Raw genomic sequence first — 20,573 nt, 5'->3', positions numbered from 1 at the left:
GGCAAAGGGGCGGCCAAAGAGATGTTGGATGCCTTGGCTACATTGTATCAAGGATCTTCTTAGCAGCGGGAGACGTACTTGGAGGAGAAAATGAGATCCACGAGGATGTAGAAGGGGGAACGCATTGATCCGTTCCTATCGAAGCTTCGGAAGTCTGAGATCAGTTGGTAGTTGTAGGATCATCACCTCAGCCTACATAGATCGTGAGGTTGGCCCTGAATTTATTCACAGAAGAATGGCAAGTATTTGTCCAGAGTATCCTGGGCAGAGATAAATTGTCGGATTGGGAAGGGATGTGGGCCGCTCTTCAATAGGAAGAGATGAGGCGAGACTTAGTCAAGTGCAAACTTGATGGAAAAAACAACAGTGGGACAAAACCCAAGGAGGAGCAGGAGAATGCAGCCCTTGCATCAAAGGGCCAGTAGGAGAAGCGGATGTGGAAGAAGGATGTCTCGAATATCAAATGTTTCTAGTGTGGTGAATTTGGTCACTACGCTACGTAGTGTCCTCTCAAGAAGAAGGACAAGGACGAGAAGCATGATCCGCAGGCTTCAACCGCAAAGATCGAGGAGGAGAAGTTTGCCATGATTGCCTAGATACCTCTTGGGGGAGGTGGGGTGATCTATTACTGTAGTTTGAAAGAACTGCAAATGGGCAGGATCCTTGAGGAATCCACCTCATGGATCAATACCTTGCTATGGGAGCCCATATCATAAGTAGCAGGATGGACCAGTGCAGTTGGTGCAGAGGAATGTCAAAGTGACAGTTGGAGTGACTAGGAGCGCCAAAGACTGAGCAACACAGAGCAGAGTTGGCAGTAGTGTAGTTTTCATAGTGCAGAGTCAGTGACAACGCTGAGACTTCAGAGGGTCAGCCCAAAGACTAGCAACAGCCAGAACTCTAGCAATAGATGTATCACGCTGAGCACCTTTGGTTCAGTATTTTGGATGTTTTTCTATTGCAATAGCAACAGAGTTGCAATGTAGATGCAGTTGGCACCAACACATATGCAACATTTGCGTAGTATTTGGTGGGCAGTGATGTCAAACATCAACAGCGCAGGGGGAGATGTTACAAATTCAGGGTGATGCTTCAACAGGTTGCATTACTAGAGGACATTCCTCGCTAGCAAGGAGTGTTGATTTCTGGTAGCATCGGATGTGCTCTAAGCCTCAAAATTTGCAAGGAGGCTAGAACACATGTATTTCAGAATACCTAGAAATCGTTCTGGGAAATTCCGCCTAGAGATAGTTTTATTAAAATAATTAATTATTTTTAAAGGGTATTAATTAAATTGGGTGTGAAACTTCTAGAAGAAGACAAGGATCAAGTCAAACTGATCCGAGCAGTTGATTAGAATCTAATCTGGGCCGTTGATTGATTAACGCGAGGATTATAAGGAGAGGCTCGATAGGCATTTGGAAGATACATAGAGTGAGGGATCAGAGATCGATTTTCTCAAGAGAGAAGTGCAACAGTTACTAAAAAGATCATTGAGGAGATTTCTTGCAGTGAGGGGCAGATATAGCTTTCCGTTGGAGAGTTTCCTGATCCGGGGATACATTGTAGAGGAGGCAGAGAGAGATCCAGAAGAGGAAGTGCAAAGCCACGCTGGGCAACGTAGATCCATGCTAAGGTAGCGCAGAGCCTGAGAAGAGATTTGAAATTTGCTGGAGAGTTAAGTACTAGAGCTAGAAGTTGGGTGTGAGATTGGACAGGCAGAGAGTTGAAGTTCCAGAAGCAAGTCAACCAACAAGAAGGGTGACACAGAGCCTAGGAGCTGTGACACTAAACTGTGTAGGCTGATGCAGACGCAACGCAGAGGCAATGTGGGGCTTGCCATCCAGAGCCTGGATTAGTATTGAATCTCCAGTGATAGTGTGAGGTATTTCTCATTAATTTGTGTACAGTTTCCTATTTGATGTGGCAAAATATGCTTTTATCTTTCTTTTTAGCCGCATCAACCTCCGTGGCATCATTCCAGGTCTGACCCAAGGTGTGGGCAAGGGGAAGGGGTGAGCCAACCCTATGTGCACCCAATGGAGGAATGTGGACCTAGGTGGGAGAAATGATGAATGGGGTAATAATGAGTGGAAAGGGGGTAATATAAGCGGATAAGGGAGTAGGACCACACAACCAAAATCAGGGTTTCCCGCGAAATACCATCCCTTAAGCCAAATGGTCAATAAAAGAGATCCACGGGTTTAGAATTCAAGGTTAATATCCAAAAGGGGTCTAGGGGACAAGAGCACAGACCTAGCCTATTCTTTCCGCCGAATTCCCCCATCAATCCATGCTCAAAAGTGTCCATGATAAGTAAACTACAATACTCAATTCCCAAATCACATGGCATACCTTTAGGTTTGTGAGGCCCACCTTGAAACATAAGATCATGTCAGATGAGCGAGGGACCACATGGATGGCTCAGGTGGTGGAGAAATGGCACAATGTTCTAGTTAGCGTCTGCAAGGGGCTGTTGGCTGCAAGTGGTTTTGGCTGCAAGGGGTTGTTGGCTGTCGGTTGAGGACCATCTTGGAAAAAAAAAATTCCTAGGGATATCATGTTGGAATTTCTAAGTCTAAGCCATTAGAAACCCTTCATGTACTTTCTGATTTATTCCTACCTACTTGTTCTGTTAATTAACAAGTTATTTACCATGTAAATACTGGAAATAAATACAAGTGCATGCTCAACACATTACAGATCATCAATTGAAGGAAACAGAAACATGAACACAAGTGACACCGTTGTTTTTGGACTACTGTTCCTGGAAAAACCCAATGTGGGAAAACCAGTGAAGCTATTTGATGGTTTGATTTATTAAGCAGTTTTGGAATGCAATCTGGGTGCCAAATCTAGCTCACCCAACAAAGAAAAATCTCGGAAGTAGTACCTCTATACTCGGAAGTAGATGTTTTGGCTAAAACCCTGGATAAACTCTCTGACAGCTCCACAGCACCAATCTGCCCCACGAACCCCCAACGTCAGCCTCTCTCTGTCCCAACATTAGCCCAACGTCACTCTGGCTTGGCCTGCGTCAGCCTCTGGACGCATTGCATCAGCCCTTAGCACCTCTGCGTCACCCACGCTGGCTCTCTGAGGCACTGCACAGCTCCTGGCTAGCTCTGCGTGAGCCGTGGCTGGCTCTGCGTGAACCTTTGGCTGGCTCTGCGTCCCTCTCTCCCGGCTTCTATGTTGAACCTCCTGGTACTATCTTTGCCTCTCTTCTTTTGTATTCACTACCCCTCAGCTGCAACTCTGATCACTCTTTCGACTTCCTCAACAAACCCTGCCTCAGAAAATTGAAATCTTGATCAACTCGGTGTGTTCTCCAAGTGACCCTCAAGCCTCCTCTTACACTTTTCTCGTTGACAAATCAACGGCCGAGATTAAGTCCCTAATCAATGGCTAAGATTAGATCTGGCTTGATCCATGAATTTTGGACCATTCTAACACGGTTTTGTATTAATTCACATTAATATTTTATTTTCCCTAAGTTTAGACTTAGGCACTCCATGAAAAATATTAATTATTTTAATATCTTCCAAACTGCTTAGAATCTGCCCAAACCATTTCTGGGTGTTGGAGATCTCATGTGCTTTAGCCTCTCCACCAATTTTTCGTGGCTAGAGCACATCGGATGCTACCCCAAATCAACATATCACCCACAAAATGGTGGGAACATGGCCTATGCCAAGTTTGGAGATGTGAGAGAAATAAATCCTTAACACCTGCACTCACAAAATGTTATCTCAAAACCCAATGATCAAACCTTTATGACTGATGTAGTCACACATTATCAAAGATAAAATGCCAATCCCTTGAAGAAACCCTTGTTTGCAATGAGATCTAGGCCTTGTAGGACTTATGGCCTTCTTAATGCTTGCAAAATAGGTCCCAAACACTAGCCTTTTAGGTTGGTTAAGGGCTAAGGCCTTTAAAAAATTGGTTTCCTCTCCAATTTGAAAGTAAACAACCCGCAAAATGGGCTCAAAAACTGTAGACGTCTAGGGTTTTTAAGGGTTGGAAACTTCAAAAGCTTACTCCTTTCCTTGATCCCTTGAAAGATTTCCCCTGTACAAATAAAAAGAAAATTTTCCCAAAAAACCAATATGTACAAAAATAAAATAAAAATTCCAAACCTGAGTCGCTGCAAAACAAGGGTTAGAAAAATTTATTTACAAAAAATTATCTTACAAGATTAATTTACAAATTATATAGAAATATACAACGCTGAGATTTTTTTTGAAAAATACAATTTGTGTAGATCTTGACATAGCTAGATGTATTTTGAAAGATAAATGTCAAACCACAACCTTAGCGAAGTTAGGCAATCAAATAGAATATTCAGAATCCAAACATAGTCGGCCTATGCCCATAGTTTGTGAACATGGAGCCCAAGGATTGGGGAACCTGCAAACTCTAGATAATTTCCCAAGAAGAAATTGTTAGAACATACAATGAATCGGATCACCTAAGATATAATATTCCTAACGGAGATATTAAGTGAATAACAAAATCGTGCACTATGACAACAACTAGGAAATTCAACACATACGCAGGAAATCACAACATAAGAGGGAATGCACCAAAACTCTGAGCTATTTTATTTATTTCCAAGCAAATAGGGTACAAATGAGTATGAAAGAGGAACCTAGGTTTGCTACAACACACAAAGCCAAACCCAGGTGATGATCAAGCTGCCAAATGTTAGATGAATTCCCCACCATGATTCCGCGCTAGCCCAGAAAATTATTGGCACTGTTACTGTAGGTGAACTGAGATTTTGCCCCTCAAATCTACTCCAAAAATTCTACAAAATTAAATGTAGGATCTCCACACCAACTCCGACAAAACCCAAAAATATCTTACAGACCCTAGGGTAAAGTGTGCTCTCCTCCAATAATTTATGCTGCTAACTGCTGAATGGAACTATGAATTCTTCCCTCAGATGTAATAATTTTTTTTTGTAAAATTAATCCTAGTCTCCTCTCACCAAACCCACAAAAACCCAGAAAGGGTTCGGGATAAATCCACCGACCCTCGATGATTCCCGAAAAGTGTAAATTTCTCAATTTGGCCAAAAAATGCCCTACAATTTAGAGACTATTGAATTTGGCCCAAATCTCTCTCCAAGAAATCCTCCCTAACTCTTGCAAATTTCTCCCATCAATCACCAAGCAAATCCTAGCTCAAATGCTCCCCAAATTATGAATCTTTGCAAGTGCACAGAAGCTGTTAGTAAACACCTATGTAGGCCCTGGAATAGATAAATTCGGTTTTAAAAAATGCAACACTCTCGACCCTGCAAATCCCCAAGGAAAAACTCATTCTCCTTATGGATAATTCTCTGCAAATTCTCTGGCCAAAAGTCCATTGTCTGCTAGCTTCTCTCAACCCTTTTGAATTTCCTTTTGCGCCCTAAGAGAAGCAGGCTCTAGCTGGAAATAGTTGTAGAAATTTTGAATAATATGACACATATTCACAGAGATTATCCTGATCATACAATTATAAGCGGAACATGTATAATACATAATCTCCTCTACGTTGATCATCAATTAACAGAAGCAGAAACATTCACAGGCGCACATAGAAGCATCAATCAAACTCATAAACACAGTATGTATCCCGGGGAAAGCATCTCGCTAAAAACCCCACACTATCTATATATTATATTGATTGAATCATGTAACAATACAAAGCATAATACTTCTCACAAGTATCTCCACCTGTTACACACAATACAGCTCAGATTTGATCTCCAAATCTCTTCCACTGCTTGCCTGCCTCCACTGCTCAATACCTGCTCAAGAACTGATGAGAATAGCTTCCCAAACTTGATTTTCACCTGCAAAATAGTCACTCACTCTTTGTGGACGTGAGCAAAGGCTAAAATGTGGGCCAAATACGTGAGCAAACTCATTGGCATACTCAATCCTTTGATTGTGCAAGATCTGATGCACAACTATAGTCACAACTGATAGCAATCTGATTCTCTACCACTTGTCGCTGTTGAACTGAACATGCACTGACATGCAACTGAGTTAACTGATGTATTCTTTAGTTGTATTATGAGTTAATAATTAGTTTAACAACTCATCATTAGTCTATCTGCAGTTAGACTAACTACAACTAGTTTAACTAAGTCAAACTGAACACAACTCCATCAACTGTACCTCCAGTCCACTAAACTCAACTCACTTGAGTTCTAACTGAAGTCCTGCATGCAAATATTAGTCATCCCATAGGTAACCACGTATTTCCCTCTGGGATCTGCATGTACCACATCCGTAGCTCATCCTGAAGTGCTCCAAGAGAATAAGATCAAGTTTATAGTCCAAATATTATTATGAGACAATAATATTTGACTTTTCTATTTTTGACAGCCAGTCTAAAAATAGACTTTGATCACTCACACTGTGATCACTCACACTTTCATCAAAAATAGAAGTCCATCTATTTTTCCCAACTTGATCAATCATCCATAAACATAGACATGATCCATATGTCTAAAAATAGACATAGTCTAAAAATAGACTTGCGCCAAAAATAGCCTGCGGGCCCACTTAGTGAAGGCGACTCTTTTCACTAAGCTCCATCATCTTGTTGCACTCTCAACAAGCATTTCTTGTTGCACACTTTTCAACACTCCCTCTCAACAAGAAAGGCTTCCTCTCAAACCCGATCCTGTAACTCTGGAATGTTCTCCATGCAACACATCTGGCCGATCCACTTGCTCTGTCATCAAAGTCTCTGACTGCTATTGCCTCTGTCGACTGAAACTCTGCATCTCTGTGCTCTTCAGTATCTGACTGCTCTAGCCTCTGTCACTTTGATCTCTGACTGCATCCGTGCTGCTGCTGGTTTTATCTCCCAGCATTGCATCCGCACTGCACCTCCCAACTGACCTCCCTGTTGGGATAGAAACATCCTCTGATGTTGAAGCTCTACCTGCTGCTGACAAGTGCTCCCTCTCTGACATCTGCGCTACTGCAACATCTCCATGCATCTCGCACCATTGCACACCTCTCTGTGCCACCTAGCACTGTGCAAAACACTTGTGCCTCTCGCATTGCTACAGCCTGCTAGCTATGCGCTGTCCTAGGATTCCCTGCACTGTCGCTCTCTCTGCCGCTCCATCCGCATCTGTCTCTACCCAATCAGTCAGTTCCTGCTACTACACATCGGGGCTCCCGTAGCAAGGTCTCATCCAAGAGGTTGGGTACCTCAAGGATCCTGCCCCTCCTCCTTGGGACAATCAATCCACATCACCCCACCTCCTACCTGGAGGTATGGCTGCATGCGATCCCTCAACCCACTTGGCTTGAAGTTTCCCCCTACTGGAGGTCTCTGGATGAGTAGATGTCTCTACTCGATCTCCTCTCAGCTTCCCCTGTTGTGGCTCCTCCACAATCTCCTGAAGTTGCTGCACCAATCGTGGCTCCTCCACAATCGTCTGAGACTTCTTCTAGCTCTGCATGTTGAGAGGTAATATACGCTCCCTCTCAACCACCAAGTCTCCATCAGTTGCCTTGCTGCTCAAGGCTTTGCATGCATCTTGAACCTCAAGAGCATACAGGTTCTTGACCCGTGAACCAATCTGCTTCACCTGTCTAGTGATGATGTGTCTAAGGAAAACCTTTCCCTTACTAAAGACCACATCATATCCTCTGTCTTCCAACATCGCGATCGACACCAAGTTTCTCTTCAGTCCTGGTACATACTTGACATCGGTCAAGTTAAGGCGAGCTCCATGCTCCCTCTGAAAAATAACCGTGCCTACACCTGAGACACTATACTTCTCATCATTACCCATCCCTATGAGTATCTGGAGATCTTTCTCCTCCAAAGTACTGAACAAACTTTTGTCACCGGTCATGTGGAAAGAAGCTCCACTGTCAAGAAACCAACCACTTCCCATCATGGATGAAACCATGCATGCGAAGAGTGTGAAGTCCAACTCAAACTGTGAAGCAAGTGAGGCTGCCTCACCTTTAGATCCTTCCTCGGATCCCTTCTTGGACTTCTTCTTTGGGAAATTAGTAGCATAATGACCCAACTCATGACAACGAAAGCATCTCACCTTCGCCTTGTCAACCTTCTTCCCATCATTGGAAGAACTGGATTCAGAAAGAGAAACCTTCCCCTTCCCCTTCTTCGCCTTACTCGCTAAGGCACAGTTCTCCTCATCCTGCATGGATGAAGAACCATCTCTGGTGCTCCGCCTGATCTCCTCCTGCACAAGATCCGACCATGGTCGTTCCCAATTTGGCAGTTTCTCCCTTCCATTCACCGAGTCCTGGTAGCTATGCCAACTCTTAGGAAGGTCAAGGAGTCCTAGACTCACCATCCTCATCATCAACAGTAACCCCCACACTTCCCAGCTCATCTCGATACTGAGTGAACCTCGTGAGATACTGGGGCATACTATCTCCATTCTCGAACTGAATGTTTCTGAGTTTTATCTCTTGCTTTGGAATTAAATTCGAATTCCACCAGCACAAAACTCAACTGCTTCCGATCTAGAATTCGTGAGAACAAAATATTTCTCGTACAGAGATTGACTGTATGGGCTTTCACCGGATATTTCACCTTCCAAAGGAAGGATGAATCCAGAGGCTACCTGGCCCGATTACAGGCTCTGCCTAGAGAAATAGAATGTAAACACTTCATGAATAGTAGATCTGATGATCAATCCTCGCTTGATATCCTGTAAAAATCTCTTCTACAAATCAAGCAGCTCTGATACCATGTAGAAATTTTGAATAATATGACACATATTCACAGAGATTATCCTGATCATACAATTATAAGCAGAACATGTATAATACATAATCTCCTCTACGTTGATCATCAATTAACAGAAGCAGAAACATTCACAGGCGCACATAGAAGCATCAATCAAACTCATAAACACAGTATGTATTCCGGGGAAAGCATCTCGCTAAAAACCCCACACTATTTGTATATTATATTGATTGAATCATGTAGCAATACAAAGCATAATACTTCTCACAAGTATCTTCACCTGTTACACACAATACAGCTCAGATTTGATCTCCAAATCTCTTCCACTGCTTGCCTGCCTCCACTGCTCAATACCTGCTCAAGAACTGATGAGAATAGCTTCCCAAACTCGATTTTCACCTGCAAAATAGTCACTCACTCTTTGTGGACGTGAGCAAAGGCTAAAATGTGGGCCAAATACGTGAGCAAACTCATTGGCATACTCAATCCTTTGATTGTGCAAGATCTGATGCACAACTATAGTCATAACTGATAGCAATCTGATTCTTTACCACTTGTCCCTGTTGAACTGAACATGCACTGACATGCAACTGAGTTAACTGATGTATTCTTTAGTTGTATTATGAGTTAATAATTAGTTTAACAACTCATCATTAGTCTATCTGCAGTTAGACTAACTACAACTAGTTTAACTAAGTCAAACTGAACACAACTCCATCAACTGTACCTCCAGTCCACTAAACTCAACTCACTTGAGTTCTAACTGAAGTCCTGCATGCAAATATTAGTCATCCCATAGGTAACCACGTATTTCCCTCTGGGATCTGCATGTACCACATCCGTAGCTCATCCTGAAGTGCTCCAAGAGAATAAGATCAAGTTTATAGTCCAAATATTATTATGAGACAATAATATTTGACTTTTCTATTTTTGACAGCCAGTCTAAAAATAGACTTTGATCACTCACACTGTGATCACTCACACTTTCATCAAAAATAGAAGTCCATCTATTTGTCCCAACTTGATCAATCATCCATAAACATAGACATGATCCATATGTCTAAAAATAGACATAGTCTAAAAATAGACTTGCGCCAAAAATAGCCTGCGAGCCCACTTAGTGAAGGCGACTCTTTTCACTAAGCTCCATCATCTTGTTGCACTCTCAACAAGCATTTCTTGTTGCACACTTTTCAACAATAGTATGCAATGTGGCTCCTAGAGAAGCCCTGAGATGGACTCCTTACTCCCCTAGGGTGGCATTTGAAGTTCACTGAAGGTAGAGGTGGAATTCCACTTGGAAATCCTAGTGCTAAACAACACTTTTCTTCTTGTGCTGAACTATGCCAAGAGAAAATGAAAGGTGAAATGTAATAGTCAAAAGGTGATTAGCAAATGAGTCCATCCTCTTATAATTTCTCCCCATGCTTCTAGACTCCTTTTTTAATTATTACATTATTGGTGGGGGCCATTTTCCACTAAGTGACTTGTGCCTCCATTTTAATAAAATAATGATTTTCCGCCAATCTCCATTAAAATAATACTTGTCATCTTTCTCCAAAATAATATTTCCCCCCATTAGTTAATATCACCAAGATTAGACAAAATTTCCATGCTCACAAAATTGGGGATATTACATAAGATAAGCCCAAAACTTACCAATAGAATGTTACTATCATCTACAAATGATATAACAATTCAATTAATATTTGAAGCACAATATAGGAATGCTCGTACCTAGCACATACCACAAATAAGCAAGACAAAGACACCATGAACTGCAACCCAAAGTCTTTTAGTATGATGATCAAAACATTCCGAATAGGATAGTGGATTTACACCAACTTTTACAAAGTTACATCAGAGCAGAGCTCAAGATCAAGATGAAAATATAAGCAAAAAACTTTCTTTTTATAGAGAAATTCCATCAAGTGGAAAATAATGGCTAGTTGGCTTGATCCCCATCAAAATAATCTCGACCATCAATAAATCTTTCATGATCTTTTAATCTTTGTCGTCGAAATAATTATTTTTTCAGCAATTTTCGAAATTAAAATTACTTTTTATTAGCTCAAAAATAATTATTTTGAGCTAATTTCCTAAAAAAATTGACTTTGACTTAACCACCAATGTCCAAGGGTCCATTTTTTCTTGAAATTTCCAATATTCCCTTAGTGGGGGAGCTTCAAAAATTAATTTATTTAAGACCCACGAATTTTTCCACTTGGAGAATTTAATTTCTCTAACATTTTAATTTTTTGATTCTAATTAACTAATTTTTTGGCTTAGAATTTAATTTTATTTTTGCCAGAAAAAATAATTAATTGACACTTCAGGTGATTAATTATTTTTCCACCATCAAATATTTTAGCCATGGTGTATAAGTATGAGAGACCATGCACTAAAATATTTTTTGCATAAAATTCTACAATAATTCAACCCTCAAAGGGGGAATACCTGTTCATTATAGACCCTCATAATATTTATCCAATTTTGCGACACAATATGATCTAGTAGACCAAGTGATTTGTAATAAAATAATTTAGTCAATTAGTTTAAATTATTCCCAAATCACTTTTACAATAGACTTGACTAAAACACTAGGACTCACTTAATGCTTCGATGATAAATTCCATTCTAGCTTTGGGGTTGAGGTTGGAGGGAAAAACTCTACCGATCATCCATGTTTAGAAACACAGATAATCAGTGAGACAAAATACCTCCTAGGATGAAATTTGTCGCCAAAATCATAGGCTTACCCAGGTTGTTACATAATAAAATGGGCCTACTAGCATGATTTACATTATAAACTTGCAGAATGGGTTTACAATGACATGTCAGATTGCTGGCTGATAATTCTAAACTTCGGAAAAAATTCTTAAAGCTTCTGGATCCTGCTTCCTTTGAATGTTGAAAAAAAAGGTTTAATAGGTACCTCATAGGAGGTAAAAACTGGCTCCAATTGTGGGACATGTAGTGTCCCAAATCAGAAATTTTTGGAACAAGCACTTCATTTAAAACTATCATGCATTTACCAGAAGATTGCCACGTAAAACCCAAACCATAAATCTATAAATTGCACAAAATCTCATTAAATATCATAACATGAGTAACAATGAGAAATACAACAACAAAATCCATCTTTATTATATAAATGTATGCTAATACAATAGCTGGGAATGGCCCTCCAAGATATATAATAATACTGAAACCGACCTCCAAACTGAACATGAAATCAATCACTACACCTATGGATTTTGAATGAATCCACCAAGGGGAGATGGGTGGTCGCCCAATCTCTCTATATCACCCAAGGGTTGTCATCTTGGGGCTCTCAATGGAGTAGAGAACTGGGTTCTCAACCTCTCATACAAGAAACAATATCAAAACCAAGATGTCTCCAAATGATCTTCTCCTCCTCTTTTATAGATCTGATGGATAGATCTCCAAGCCTCTAAAGCATCTTATTTTATTATTATTCTAGAAGCTCCTCCATTGACTTCATCTTAAGTGACCTATAATTTTATTTTATTTCACTTAAGTCACTTTTGTCCTTTTTGTCCCTTTTTCTCCAATTAATTATTTTTCCTTAATTAAATGACTAATTGAAGTCATTTTTAACTAAGGAAAATGGAAAATCGCCCACCATACTTTGTTCGGCCATTGGAAGTCTCTTCTCAACATCCCATCCTATAGATCTTCTTGTTCCAGTTCCAACAAGCTATTACACTGAGGTGTTCCATCAATTAATCTCCCTGAAATGCCACCTCGAACATAATTAATTAAGTTATGCCCAATAATAACGCCAATTTTTGAAAGTTGTCGAAATGTAACGGAACGAAAGGAAAATTGTGCAGATGATGGAATATGCCAAGCGAATGCCATCAAATCGCATAAAAACTCCCCAAAACTCCATCGGGACCCCTGATGACATAAACTTGCTCCATTGACCTGGCCATCTCCTGCCTTAGAAATCCACCTTGGCTCTACTATGAAGAAGAATTAAAATGGGGACATGACAGTGCTCCTGCCCCAAGATTACTTGCCTTCAATAATCAAAATCTGTGGACCAATCTGGTGGCCCGATGCGACTGATACCCAATGCCAGGATCCCATACGAACAACTGGGTGATGCTCTGCTCGTGTGTCAACCCACCATGAACGGTCCCCTCAATGCTCGGATACCAGACCAATCTCTAACTGATCTTGTCATCAACAAATCCTCCTGGATCCCAATGCTGTCAAGAAGGAACATCAATGCTCCACAACCCTTGTTGTGCTATAGCACCAACCATGAATGTTGCTCCAACCACCGCGTACCAACTCATCACCTCTCTCCAGTCCAACCCTTGGCATAGACCAAGGTCAATCCCATCATGTTGATGTTGTGCTGAAATACTGATGAGTGGCCAGCCCACATCCTGCTGCCAACTGAAACATTTGATATCCCTCACCTCTAAGGGCTCCTGCAGTACAATGCTTTTGACTAAAAATGATACTCCATCAAGGGGATACTAGCTCATGATCTCTCGCCAATCCAATGCATGAACACCTTTGTGAGGGATACGTCTGCTATGCTGAAACTGGTCCATGTTCAACTCCTGATGATCTACTTGGACAATCAAAACATGTCCAAAAAGTCCTGCCCCTCTCTCTCTAATGGGAAACAGTGGACAAACTGTGCTGCAAGCCCCGTCTACATACTCCTGGAGAGGGTTGCTGCCTGAAAATGTTGCAGCTTGTCTGGTTGCCACTACATCTGTTTGCACCTCATCAATGGGTAAACCCAAATATGGATGCATTTCCATCTCCCTCGCTGTATAGGAAACTCCATGCTCTTCGAATCCACCAATCTCCTGCCAAACTTCCTATCATACTCCAACATCTCCTGAGGAGATGTGTCAACAAATACCTTGCCAACTGTCTGTACATCTATCTGCTCCTCATCAATGGCTGACCCCAAGGGTGGCTGCTCATCCTCCACCATCACAGGTTCAATATGAACCTCCAACTGGCCCTCCCTAGAAGGCTCACCATGCATACTGTGCACATCATCCTCCTCAGCTGACTCATGATCCACCATATGTTGCTCATGCTGAATCACCATTGGTGACTCATCATCTTGAATGTCTCTCCTAGGACCCACTGTCTGCTCATCATATGAATCTGGCCTGCTGTTAACGACTATACATGACTCATGCTCCTCTATGTACTCCTTATGCTGAATCATCAGTCGCTCATCTGCTCTCAGATCTCCTCCCCTCATGGGAACAATCAGCTGCTCATCATACTCCTCTACCACACATGGATGCATATCTGGGCTACTATCATCCACTCCACATGATTGCTTGCCCTCCTTAGAGGTATCATCGTACGAACCTATGGACTCATCCAAAGAAGAATCCTCACCCTGAAATTTAGAAGGAATCTCCTCCAGCTCTACCTCTGTCATCTCCTCAGCATCACTCAAGCATGAGTGGTCAGGTCTCCAAGGTCCCTTGCAGACAAAGCAAAGTCCCTTCCTCCTCATCTCATTCTTGCAACATGATCCACCAATCTTAAGTTTCTCCTCCTTGGTCAACTGCCTCCTGAAAAACCCAATGTTATGCGCAACCAACCTCTCAGCTAGTTCATAAGCAGCTGGTGGGACCAATTACCCTCTCCTCCAAATAGACAACAACCGACACTGCAACTCCCGACAAATGGCATCACGACCTCTCATACATGATGACAAGATGGACTGGATGTGTGCTATGACTGTGTCAGGATGATGTTTCCTAATGTTGAAGAATCATTGGAACATTTGTATGATACGATCTTCACACTTGAGATTGAACATGAGTTCTTAAGTCTTAGTCATGGCCATACTTTTCAAAACCTGAAGCTTCTTCCCAAATGTAGGACCCATGGAGTTATCAAAGTCTTGTAATGTGTCTGCCATTAGCTTGAAGACTCTCCTCATAATATCATCATTGTAGGGTGCTATAGGGGCGGTTAGTCTCATGATGTTACTGAGACAAGATGCAACTGGAAGTCTAACCCCTTCATAAGGTTCCTCCAAGAACTTGGGTTGTATGAGGGCAAACATAGCTGGTTTTAGAGCCCAGATTACTTTCTTCCCTTCTAACTGGCTCACTTTGGAAAGGAGGGTATCTAGTTCATCAAATTTGAAGAGAATTTTCCATGCGATCCTCATGTGCTTCAAAATTGTCCCAAGTGCAAGGATCTTGTGTCCAATCTCCGGCTCCTTCTGCAAATCTCTTGGTTGTTCATGGGTAAGAATGGCATGGATCTCTTTTGAGAAAGGTCTGCTAGCCAATTTTGTTTTTTGGTCTGTATTGCAAATCATGGAGGTACAGTTGTGCTGGTTCATGAGGCATTTCAAAAATCTCATTATTCAACACCACACAATTTGATCCCAGCATATATGAGAATATCCTTTATGACAAAAATACAAGGTGTAGAAAGATACGGTTCAACAAGATCTTTTACTGGTAGCAGATAAATGACAATTTAACCCCATCACAACTTAGCAACATGCAACCCCTAGCCAACCTTGGACATCTGGTCATGGGTCCACAACTGTCCAAGTCAAACTCTGTTGACTTTAGTTCACATTCAATACTAGCAAGATAATTAGTTCTAGATGACAACTACAAAGTGTTAGCAATTATGCTAACAACTGACAATTTGACCCTCAACAATTCACCCACTCACTGATAAATTCTCTGTTAACGCTTCACATATTTTGACCCAGCTTAGCCACACATTTATTCTGGCTATCAGCACAACATAATACTAACCAGCAATTGAGCCCTACACACTAGTTGATACTTAAACAATTTGCCCCTTGATTGACTTTGTTCAACAACTCTCACTGTGTTATACCCTTGTTTTACTAATGATTTTCTAAGTGTTTTTGGTGTATTGCTATGGGGAATATTTTTTCAAACTGTAACACAAATGGAACACCGGAGCATCCCATTATTATTGCATTTCAGCATTGTTGTACAACTCATATATAGTAACCAACACATACATATGGAACCTCTACAATCACATTTTTTTTTATAATTATGCAATACAGTGAAAGAGAATGGAACCTAGGAACACTTCAATGCTAGGCTCATGTACTATCAACTTATGTGACTGAGGCTGTGAATCTGACAGTTTCCTTAAGGAATTCCGACCCCTTCTTTCACAATAGTTTGAGTCTTAGAATTTGATTGTTCTCCCTCTGTCATTTTCCTAGATATAAAAGATGTGCATTGATTCTACCCTTGCACAACAACACGGCCATGATACATTGAACACACTCATTCACCACCAATTTTCAGACGCAAGCACGCCCATTATATGTCGGGGACACACCCTGCAACCCACAAATATGAAAAGCATGTGCTATTACAATACACATTGTCAGGGAATTATATCATCTGGCCCGTCAATCAGTGTCAACACTGGTGCGATTGATCGTTGTTTTATGACGTTGGCATCTTATCTTAGCTCCGTCATGTACACATGGACAATGACCCGATCTTAAGGTGTCGTCTGGTCCAAAGAATGTGACTCAACTCCTGTGCCTCACAACGATTTGATTTTTGACAAAGTAGCCCTTGTAGCAGCGATTTGTAACTGGGTCCCAAATAGGGACGTGATCTTCTGCAAGTTTAGAACGACTTCCCACCAGTTGTAGAAACTAGTCTCACTAATAAAGGAAACAATGATCTTCATGCCCATAATTTTTCAGTGGGATACTCTGTGTGCTACACCAAATGCCGCAACATTAAAACTGTGTGCAAAAATCTTTGGACAATGTGCGCTAATCACCAACGCTGTCATATAATAATTCTCCATGCACATATCTCTGCACAATCTAGGTCGATAGCAATTATACGAAGATGTACTAAATTCAGTGTTGACCAATGAATGGTGTCGTGGCTCCTGCATGTACATCTAAACGATGGCCCACTCTTATCGAATCCATAACAGACTTGCGTTTGTCCAACAGTCTTGGTTTGAAGCGGAAACTTTGCTGCCCTCAAATGAATTTTCCAAGAGCAGTAATACCCATATTTTAAGCAGTCAGTAGCTCGTCCTTCGACCTTTTATGATGAAAAATCTGACTCGGCTATGATGTTGTTCTCTCGGGCTCAGGAATTTTGGTCCTTCACTTTAGAATAATTTGGCATGGGAAGAACATATGAGTCTGCTCTTTCCAAAAATATTTCTCATAGCACGGCCTTGTAACATTGAGCGAAAATTTGTTGAATTATTATGCATGCAACCATTTCTCGTAGTTAGAAAATTTGTCGAATTCCCTTTTAATAAGCTCTTCTTCTACTGTAGAAACTAGGTCTTTAACTTCTCCCACAAAACCCTTCGACAATAGTTGTTGCAACTGGAAACTGAAAACCCACAGGCTAAGCCAAGACCAAAGCTCTAATACCACCATAGTGTCCCAAATCAGAAAGTTTTGGAACAAGAACTTCATATAAAACTATCATGCATTTACCAGAAGATTGCCATGTAAAACCCAAACCATAAATCTATAAATTGCACAAAATCTCATTAAAGATCACAACATGAGGAACAATGAGAAATACAGCAACAAAGTCTAGATTTATTATAAAAATATATGCTAATACAATAGTTGGGAATGGCCCTCCAAGATATATAATAATACTGAAACCAACCTCCAAATTGAACATGAAATCAATCACTACACCTATGGATTCTGAAAGAATCCAACAAGGGGAGATGGGTGCTCGCCCAATCTCTCTATATCACCTGAGGGTTTTCGTCCTGGGACTCCCAATGGAGTAGAGAACCGTGTTCTCAACTTCTCATACAAGAAACAATATCAAAACCAAGATGTCTCCAAATGATCTCCTGCTCCCCTTTTATAGATCTGATGGATAGATCTCCAAACCTCTAGAAGCATCTTATTTTTATTATTATTCTAGAAGCTCCTCCATTGACTTTATCTTAAGTGACTTATAATTTTATTTTATTTCACTTAAGTCACTTTTGGCCCTTTTTCTCCAATTAATTATTTTTTCTTAATTAAATGACTAATTAAAGTCATTTTAACCAAGGAAAATGGCAAATTGCCCACCATACTTTCTTTTGCCACTGGAAGTCTCTTCTCAGCATCCCATCCTGTAGATCTTCTTGTTGCGGTTCCAACGGGCTATTACACTGAGGTGTTCCATCAATTAATCTCCCTGGAATGCCACCTCGAGCATAATTAATTAAGTTATGCCCAATAATAATGCTGATTTCTAAAAGTTGTCAGAATGTGCCGGAACGAAAGACAAATTGTCAAGATGATGGAATATGCCAGGCGAATGCCATCAAATCCCATAAAAACTCTTCAAAACTCCATCGGGGTCCCTGATGACATAAATCTGCTCCACTGACCTGGCCATCTCCTGCCCTAGAAATCCACCCTGGCTGTACTATGAAGAAGAATAAAAATGGAGACATAACAGGACACATGCTCTTTAACTCAAAATCTATAGACATGTGTGCTTGAAATAATCTCACCATATTTTGCATTAAATACCTGGGGGTAATAGGACATGAGGTTTTACCCTTGCCTGAGAGAAAGAAATGAAAACAAAATTCATACCTATTCTATAAAAAGGAAATAACAATGCTCAATCAAATAAAACAGAAAAGCTATGGTAAGAAAGGAATTTGCAATAAAATGAAAAATTGATCTAATGCTCATAATAAAGATCTTATTCATCCTAGTCTAATGTATCAAATGAAAAGACAAATATATAATAACAAAATTTGATGCTATGGCTAGAAAGATGTCCCTAATTAGCATTAGATGTTACTTGGATAATATAGTTTGAGAATTTTCCCATTAATTGCCAAAGGCATCTTTTCTCCGTCCAAATGGTTTAAGTACAACACATTGTTACTTGCAGTTTCATCAACTTGGTATGGACCTGTTATCTCTTTGATTAGCAGGGTTGCAAAGGTCTGTGCAAGCTGCTAGGCTGGGTACACATGGGGTAAGGGCCCTGTCCTCCTTAAAGGACAAAGGAGGATTCTCACTTGTGACCCCAACCAACCCAAAGTAATACTAGTGTCTTAAATGGGGAGGAGTTAATTATGTTGGCTGTCCTGCTGATTTCTGAGTGTGGATATGCAACAAAAAATAAAACAAAACAAAAAATTACACCAATTGATGTTAAATGTGGCATATAAGTACTCAAAAATGATGTAGAGAAAATATGCTCACTAGGTTTGCTGTTATTTTTTAGTTTAGGTTGCTGGTTAAAGGGGTTACTAAGTGAAATAATTTGGTGCCCTATAAAATTAGATTGTAGAACCTGCAGTAAACAACAAGGGCATCAAAATGTTTCATGTTGATAAGGAGCACCACCCTTAAAACAAAGGAGTGATTTTGTACTGGGATATGCCAGTGTCCTATTGTAGATTTTCTGTGTTTTGTTGGGCTATGGTTGAATATTAGAAGTACAAAAATTCTCGTCAACAGGGAGAAAGAAGTTGTGAACTAATTTGGATTCAGGATTTTTCTTTTTGTAGCAAAAGTCTCCGTTTTGGCAATAGCAACTTTCAGTAACTTGTCTCTAGTGCACATTATTCCTGAGGTTTTCTTTGTCGTGTCTTCTTCATGTACTTGGAATGCCATCTCCAAACTTGGTTTATGGGTCTAGGGTGTTTATGGTTTTTCCTTAGCAATCATAATAGTTATCTAAATCGTAGCTTATCTCAACTGGTTTCTTTAGTCTTCACTAGATCATCTTCTGTTATCACCTGAATAATGACAATACTTATTGTAATTGTTGAAATTGATTATATCAATTGCCTCTCAAATTGCATTTGAACATTTGTTTGGTGACAAGAAGGTAGATAGTTGTGGTTTTCTTTTTCCAATAGAATCCATCTCATGTACAGAATTTTTTTTGTATAAAATATATGGAGTCTGCTGTTAGATGATTTTTGAGTTATAGAGGTATTTATAAGGCAAGGTGAACCTTGCAATTTAAGGGAAGAAAATGACACTTATCGCTAGGATCAATAATTATTCTTCATTTATCCATGTCACCTTCAGGTGATGAACTTGTTTGCATACTACTGTACGTTTGGTATGCATTTTCCCCATAGAAAATTTTGATGTTGCATTATTTGTGTATGTTTTTAGTTGTTTGCTTTGTTGCTTTTTATGTTTCTGTTCACTTGTTTTGTACTCATTTAGAGAAAATAGGTCTTCCAAAGTGATAGGTTCTTACATTGATTTTAATGCAATATCCGCAGAAAAAAATCAGGAGCTGATTATGAAACAAGGAGGTATCAAACTACTTGCTGGGATAGCTAATAAAGCAGAGGATCCACAAACCCTTCGTATGGTGGCAGGAGCAATAGCGAATTTGTGTGGAAATGGTATGTCATTATCTTATCTCACATTAGTTCTTGGATGTTTGTTGCATAGAAAATTATTTTACTTGAAAGGAAAATAGACAGCATATTAACAGCATATAAAAGCTGATATTTAATATTGCGGGTACTTCTTTGCATGCATACAATGTTGATAAATAACGAAGTTTATACTCTTCTCCTTGTAAAGCATGAGGAATTATTATAATGAAACATCCAAAGGATAGAATTATGAAAGGTTCATTATAAGGAGGGAGCATGTAATTTAATATAGTACGTTTTCAAAATCCCCTTCTCTTTTGGGAGGAAACTTTGTCAAGCTTGGCAATTAGTCCTTGTTACCTACACAAGTGGGTGACCCCTAGGGGAAAACTTTTCTCCTATTTTGTTCAACTTGCCAACTAGGA

General features: G+C 40.3%; 1 protein-coding gene across 3 annotated transcripts in view; it reads left to right on the top strand.

The window, feature by feature from the left end:
- Positions 1-20,573, top strand: part of LOC149152303 (kinesin-like protein KIN-UB) — a 515,820-nt gene that overhangs the window by 320,632 nt on the left and 174,615 nt on the right. For all 3 annotated transcript variants that reach the window (XM_089446071.1, XM_089446070.1, XM_089446069.1), the window contains exon 17: positions 20,047-20,172. In XM_089446071.1, the coding sequence (XP_089302197.1) occupies positions 20,047-20,172 (126 nt within the window). The remainder of the gene's footprint in view (positions 1-20,046; positions 20,173-20,573) is intronic.

Source organism: Pinus tabuliformis, chromosome 9 (assembly GCF_031772625.1).
Source record: "Pinus tabuliformis cultivar Carrire ecotype Pingquan chromosome 9, CPIR1, whole genome shotgun sequence".
Classification (NCBI taxonomy): Eukaryota; Viridiplantae; Streptophyta; class Pinopsida; order Pinales; family Pinaceae; genus Pinus; species Pinus tabuliformis.
This window is presented reverse-complemented; position numbering and strand designations above follow the sequence as displayed.